Below are 6962 nucleotides of genomic sequence, written 5' to 3'. Positions count from 1 at the left end.
CACACACACACACACACACACACACACACACACACACACAGACACACACACACACACACACACACACACGCAGCCACTCCAGAGTCCTGTTCTAATTAAGTTGCTTTAACGACCCTCTGCTCTACTGATTGATCTCCCCCTGACCTTTAATCTGAGCCAATCACAGCCTCCAACAATGGCTTCATTTCATCCATCAGTCGCCCGTCTTCTTCATCATCTCAACCTGTTTACAAACAAATGTACACAGAAGAATCACTCACACTGCTCACGTTTCAGACTAGATTTGAAAACAGAACTGAGAGAACTGTGTGTGTGTGTGTGTGTGTGTGTGTGTGTGTGTGTGTGTGTGTGTGTGTCGATTAAACAACACATGGTTAGAGATAGGGATTGTCAGCTTTATGACACAGTGATGTGGTTGAACACACACGTGTGTATGTATGTAAACACTTTCCAACAATGCTGCAGACATGAACGCAGGATATTGAATGTGTGTGTGACTCTCACTGCGAGCACACAGCACATTTCCTGTCTGGGTTGTAAAACCTCTGCGTCTCTCTGTTTGAAGAAGAGATAAACGTTCTCTCTGCTCCATGTGCAACACAATCATGTTTAATGTGAAACAAATTAGGAAGTGCAGACCAAACACTTGATCCCAGTGTGTGTTCCTCTGTCAGTGTGTAGATGTTCCTCTTCTCCTCTTCAGGTCTGTAGGTCTCTGATGGACCCTGATGGATCCATGAACATGTGTTAGAGCCTCTAAAGCTCCTCTATATGAAGATATTACCTCTGACCTTTGACCCTGAACCCTCTGTATGTGGTCATGGATCTCTATCCTGTAGTAGCTCTGACCTTTGGGTGTGGAGGATGTTGGGGTCTGACTGTTAACCAGCAGATTGACTCCTCTGTTCAGGTCCAGCTGGGGTCTGTTTGTTGTGTTTCCTCACAGTGGTCATTGTGTGTTCATGTGAAGCCTCATATGAGCTCAGCTTTAAGGATCTGGACCCTTTATGGATCCATACTGACCATCATATTAGTCTGTGAAGGTGTTCTGGTGTTCTGGTGCTCCGGCCTGTTTGCGGCAGTAGAAACTGCTGAGTCATGTCAAGCTCCCTGGACATCGTACGGTTTGTGTCTCCATCTGCTGGTGTCTCACTGTATTGCACGGTAGTTCCAGCTGTGGGTGGTGACGCGGTGTGATGTGGGCGTGGTTACGGTGCTCTCACACATCTGTGGTCCTGAGCTTCAGTGAGCTTGGACCTCAGCTCAGACTGGAGAGCATCTAGGCCCATGTGTCTCCAGACCTCCTGCACTTCCACATGGAAATATGGGCGGTGCTGGTTTACATCAAGCTCATGCTACTCAGCCAAGCAACATCGTAACAATAAGTTGACTTTATGTTGTCAGATGGAGTTACAGACTGGATGGAACGCTGGCTATAACAGGAAATGACCCCACAATCTGGCAGAGCAGAGTGGCAAAGTGGGTGTAATGCTGGGATGAGATGCAGCTGTGCAGGCTCAAGGCGGACAGGAAGTAGATTGATTGGGAACCGAAACAGCTGCTGACACAGAGAGGAACGACAGGAGAGCCGGGAAAACATGAGAACCATGATGGCTGCATGTCAGGTAAGGGTGATAAAGGTCACAAAGGTCACAGGCCCCTGAATAATTTCTTCAAAAGTAAGCGAGCATGTAGGAAGAGGAAGTCTGGGTGGAGGTCCAGGTCCAGGCCGGGTGTAGGTGTGGGGGCTGTGTGCTGCTCCTCACAGGGAGAAGTTGATGTTGTGTGCCAGTTTGTGTTGAAACACGCTGGAGTTGCGGTCGTTCCATCTGTTGTTGTCCAGCAACAGTTTCAGCCCCCAGGACTCTGAAGACGCCATTACGCAACCACATAATTACATAACCACATAAATACATAATCACAAGCTGATGTTGAGCTGCTGGTTCTCCTCTCCAGTTTGCAGCTCCTGGATTCGTGGATTCGTTCTCCGCCTCCGCTGAACAAAACCGCGACTCCCACTTTCAAAACCTTTGTTGAACACTCAGGTCCACTGGGAGCCATGGAGCTTTGGGTGCTGCTGGTTGTGGGTCTGCTGCTGTGCGCTCAGCTGGGACACAGCAGAAGAGAGGAAGCTCTCCCTTGCAGGCCCATAACAGCCACTTTTTGTCACGGCGCAGGATACAGCAGCAGCCCGCACCCGGCGGGCGTTCAAGGCTACGACCTGCAGCAGATCGCTCGGATCGTGGAGACGGCCTGCTCACCGGACGTCGCCAAGCTTATGTGTCGCGTCGTCGTGCCGGAATGCGAAGTGCAGCAGGACAGTCGGATCAAACCGTGCAGGGCGCTCTGTGAGAGGGTGAAGAGCGACTGTGAGCGCCTCCTCACACAGAGGAACCTGCTCTGGCCTGCACAACTTCAGTGTGACGCTCTACCAGAGATCGGCTGCGTACATGTGAGTACAGAACAACAACAACACCTCTCCATCTCCACATGTCTGAGGGACATAGTTGTCCTCCTCTGTGTTTGTGTAGTTCATTGTTTTGATAAGTCTTTTGTTATTTCTCCCAAGCAGGTTTAGTGTTTGTCATTGGTTGGTTCTTCATTATGAGGTTGTGTTCCTGATCATATCTGTCTGATAGCACACGTCTCACAAAGTTCTAGACAGATCTCAATGAAAGTAGGGGAGTGGAGTTGGATCTGTGCTGCCTCCTCCTGAGGGGGGTGTAGGACCCTGAGACCCTGACCTGCTCTCACATACACACTCATGTCTCTGGCACACATGCGGGTCTGCGTGATGTCACCAGCACACAGACGCTGCTTCAGTTAGACCTTTAGGCAGAAGCTGCTTCAGTTAGACCAGCACACAGAAGCTGCTTCAGTTAGACCAGCACACAGACGCTGCTTCAGTTAGACCAGCACACAGAAGCTGCTTCAGTTAGACCAGCAGGCAGAAGCTGCTTCAGTTAGACCATCATGCAGAAGCTGCTTCAGTTAGACCATCAGGCAGAAGCTGCTTCAGTTAGACCAGCACACAGAAGCTGCTTCAGTTAGACCATCATGCAGAAGCTGCTTCAGTTAGACCAGCACACAGAAGCTGCTTCAGTTAGACCATCATGCAGAAGCTGCTTCAGTTAGACCATCAGGCAGAAGCTGCTTCAGTTAGACCATCAGGCAGAAGCTGCTTCAGTTAGACCAGCACACAGAAGCAAAGCACCAGGTTTTTTCGTAGAATCAATGATGTCATCATGACTGTTAATTCAAACTCAACTCATTTGGATTGGTCTTCCTGCAGGGTCAAGACCTCTACGCGATAACAGCCGCCCCTACAGCATGTCAGCCAGTCATCGTGCGTCTGTGTGAGGACCTGCCCTACACCAGCACCCTCATGCCAAACATCCTGGGCCACAATAGCCAGGCGGAGGCTGGACTCCAAATCCAACAGTACTCTCCTCTTGTGAAGGTGCAATGTTCCCAGTACCTGAAGCCGTTCCTGTGCTCCGTCTACATCCCAGAGTGTGAGGCGGGGAGGCGTCTGCTGCCCTGCAGGACTCTCTGTGAGCTGGCAAAGTTAGGCTGCGAGGGACTGATGAACAAATTCGGCTTCATGTGGCCCGAAGCTTTGAAGTGTGACGCCTTCACGACAGAGTCCTGTCCAAAAGTAAGTTTGTATGTTAACTTGAGTCACTGGAGGGGAATGCAGTGTTTACCAAGACAATGGGTGTGGCTGTTCAGTGGGCGTGCCCTGTTCAGCTCACTGATCAGGCCTGTAGGGTTAGGATCAGGTCCAGGATCAGGGTCAGGGTCAGGGTCAGGATCTGGATCAGGATCAGGATCAGGATCAGGATCAGGATCAGGGTCGGGGTCGGGGTCAGGGTCAGGGTCAGGGTCAGGGTCAGGGTCAGGGTCATTATCAGGGTCAGGGTCAGGATCAGGATCAGGATCAGAGTCAGGGTCAGGGTCAAGGTTCACTTACTGAGTTGAGAGTGAAATGGGCCAAACCTGCATATTAATGAGGAATCTTTGAACTTCCTGTCCTTTCTCCCAGTATGGACTGAACAGCACTGGGAGGAGGTGTGAGCCGCTCACCATGCCGCTGTGTGAAGGACTCTCCTACAACCAGACCCTCATGCCCAACCTCTTGGGGCACCAAACTCAAAAACAAGCTGCTATCAAGATGTCCTTCTTCGACTCGCTGGTGAAAACCGTGTGCTCGGTGGATATCCGGCTCTTCATTTGTTCGGTGTACGCCCCCCGGTGTGAGGCGGGGGAGGTGCAGATGCCGTGCAGGTCGCTGTGTGAGAGAGCCAGGCAGGGCTGCGAGAGCCTGATGACCGGCTTTGGCGTTTCCTGGCCGGTGGAGCTGCGGTGCGACGCGTTCCCAGAGGAAAACTGTTTGTCGGTACGGAATGGAGACGTGGAAGAAGAATTCCAAACATTCTGACTCAATTTGTCTGACCTCTTTCTTCTTCCTCTCTTTTCTTCTACAGGAGGCGAGACATCCAGAGGTATGACAGCTCCATATCATCACACACTCATCAGGGTTCATTACATTTAGCAGAAAGTGACCCCAGGTGACCCCAGGTGACCCCAGGTGACCCCAGGTTTGGGTCTTAGCTCCTGGCACCTGGGTGGACTCTTGAAGAAGCGTCTTCTCTAATCTAACTGCACTTTGTCCTTATTTCCACAGAGGGTTTACGTTGAGGACGTTGTTGCGAAGCTCAACCTCCGCGGCTACACTGTTCGGGGCAAATGTGAGTTCACTTTCCACTTTTTACACATTCAGTTCATTTACCTGCATTAAAAGAGGAGTTTTAGTCTGATTAAGGTCATAAATGTAAACACCACGATGTGATTCTGACATCATGTATGTGGTTAAATGGACTTCTGCTGACTAAGACACCTTCCTTCCTCTCTTCACACTCTGATCAATGAGAGAACACACCAATAATCATGACAAACATCAGCATGAAGCATGTGTGAATGATTGACACTCCCGTCTCTTCTGAGCGCAGCCCTGAGTCTGGAGACGGCCCGGCTGCTGTCGCTCCTCTTCGACGTATCCTTCATTTCCTTAGTTTGCCACAACTGTTCTCCAACACAGAGCGAGTCACTGACTGTTCTGTAGGAAGCGAATGATTGCGAGTCCTTGACGAGCTCCATCAGAGAGACGGATCTGGAGACCTGGATGTGGAGGAGTTCTACAAACTGGAGCTGTATGTGGCCTTTGCCAGGGCCGAGTACGTGCAGCACGAACAGGAGAAGACAGAGTTCATCACTGAAGCCCGCATGAGAAACATTCTCAACAACGCAGGTACTAATATGATAGACTTACAGGTATATTCTGTTGTATGTTGGGTGCATGGTGTAATAAGGAGAGATTGAGCCGATCAGAAGCTTTCATGGTCTCTCCCTCTCTGTCGTGCAGATTTCGCTTTAGATGAGGAAACCTTCAAAGCTCTGTGGTTCAAGTATCGCCTGACCGGGGTCAACTATGATGACTTTGTCGCAATCGTGGCAAAACTTCAGATCCTAAAAGGTAACAGGAAGTGCAAAAGGCTCAAACAGGAAGTGGTGCTAGCACAGATACCGCTCAGATTATTAGACAGCGGCCTGTAAGTTTTTCTGGGATCAGTTTGTTCCAGCGTTCTTTCTGGTTTCAGCTCGTTTTGAGGCTCATCTGATGAGTTTGCCATGTGACTGCAAAGTTGCCAACTTCTCTTACCAGCAGGTGAGTTTACATGTCAGCGGGTAAACGTTAGCGTGGTCGCTTCATCAGGTCTTGGTTTGTAACTGAAGTGCTGGGTGGCAGCGGTGGAAGAACCTTCAACCTTGTAGACCTTGAAGCCATAAAAGAGTAAAAGTAGAAATGTCTCATTGTAGCAGGAAGTCATCAATCAAATGTTCCCATTAGATACAAATGAATGAATCAATAAAGTCCTTTAGCTGCTGATGTTTATTTTACGTAAGTAGCTGTAGTGACTGTAATTCAGAATTCAGATTTTTCTTGAAACATTCTGACTTTCTTCACTTCACATTACATCGCAAGTTTTTTCTTTTCTTGGCCCATTGTTGTATTTGGCAGAAGTGGATGAGTTCCATATAAACACTTTATTACCTGGGATATGCAGTAAAGTCACTGAAGTACAAATTCTCCCATGATGACAAACAAAAGTACTGTAAGAAGTTTGTTTACTTGGTTGCTCTACGTCGTCGCTCCAAAGACATGCAGCATGTATGAAAGTGTAGATCGTGCTGTAAAATATTAGTAATGCCATTTCTCTGTCTTTTCAGTTCCTCAGTTCTGTAATCATCTGAGCAGACACCAGGATGAGAGTGTGACTGAAGCATCAGCATCTATAAACATGGTGGCTGAAAGGTTGAACTGCTCACAGAAACGCCTCCTTCATTTATACAGAACAGGATGAAGTGGAGTCATTTATTTTTCCAGTATTTCTTTGATAGTATTTAGTGAACTTTGTCTCTCACATATACCAACATACTCAAAAGCATAACAGGATCTATACAGTGTGTGTTTTTAAATGTCATAGGCATGATGTGGCCTGTAGGCCAGTAGGCTTTGTTCTGAAGGTGGCGCTGGAGAGCAGGAGAAGAACCTTGTTCAGTGAATATCATGAACATCTCATTGACATTGATTTTCTGGTTGAAATGAGTCAAACTGTGTTTCCATCGGTGTGTTCATGCAGAGGAAAGGATGTCAGTGTGAAGGGTAGTGATGTGAAGATGACTCAATCTGTTTACATGACATTTTTATGAATGACTTCTTTGTTGACTCAACAGAAATTCCACATCAAGCCAGCATAAAAACTTTGATTGTGATATTATGGGTTTATTACTTGCATTGTTTTCTGTTCTTACAACCTGGTGGTGGCGTGTGTGTGTGTGTGTGTGTGTGTGTGTGTGTGTGTGTGTGTGTCAATAAAGGCTTTTTGTTACAAACCAAA

At 48.2% G+C, this 6962-nt stretch overlaps 1 protein-coding gene across 2 annotated transcripts; it reads left to right on the top strand.

The window, feature by feature from the left end:
* Positions 1–1268: 1268 nt before the first annotated feature.
* On the top strand, positions 1269–6962 carry LOC142990491 (uncharacterized). Of its 2 annotated transcripts, XM_076140300.1 has the most exons (11): positions 1269–1625; positions 1957–2452; positions 3293–3658; positions 4046–4399; positions 4488–4505; positions 4688–4751; positions 5013–5056; positions 5164–5311; positions 5426–5536; positions 5661–5728; positions 6292–6962. In XM_076140300.1, exons 2-11 carry the CDS (start codon positions 2060–2062, stop codon positions 6313–6315), a joined length of 1590 nt encoding a protein of 529 aa, XP_075996415.1. In that variant the 5' UTR covers positions 1269–1625; positions 1957–2059; the 3' UTR covers positions 6316–6962. The 2 variants fall into 2 exon arrangements, with proteins under 2 accessions (XP_075996415.1, XP_075996414.1); XM_076140299.1 differs by lacking the exon at positions 1269–1625 and having other exon boundaries at positions 1929–2452.

Source organism: Genypterus blacodes, unplaced genomic scaffold (assembly GCF_046128005.1).
Source record: "Genypterus blacodes isolate CSIRO-AG114 ecotype Tasmania unplaced genomic scaffold, CSIRO-AGI_Gbla_v1 ptg000551l_1, whole genome shotgun sequence".
Taxonomy (NCBI): domain Eukaryota; kingdom Metazoa; phylum Chordata; class Actinopteri; order Ophidiiformes; family Ophidiidae; genus Genypterus; species Genypterus blacodes.
The sequence above is the reverse complement of the archived record's forward strand: the minus strand, read 5'-3'. Positions and strand labels throughout refer to the sequence as shown.

Coding starts and splice junctions, on each gene's coding strand:
- LOC142990491 (XM_076140300.1), top strand. CDS start 2,060: ATGGAGCTTTGGGTGCTGCTGGTTGTGGGTCTGCTGCTGTGCGCTCAG. Junction 2,453..3,292: donor CAGAGATCGGCTGCGTACAT/GTGAGTACAGAA, acceptor GTCTTCCTGCAG/GGTCAAGACCTCTACGCGAT. Junction 3,659..4,045: donor CGACAGAGTCCTGTCCAAAA/GTAAGTTTGTAT, acceptor CCTTTCTCCCAG/TATGGACTGAACAGCACTGG.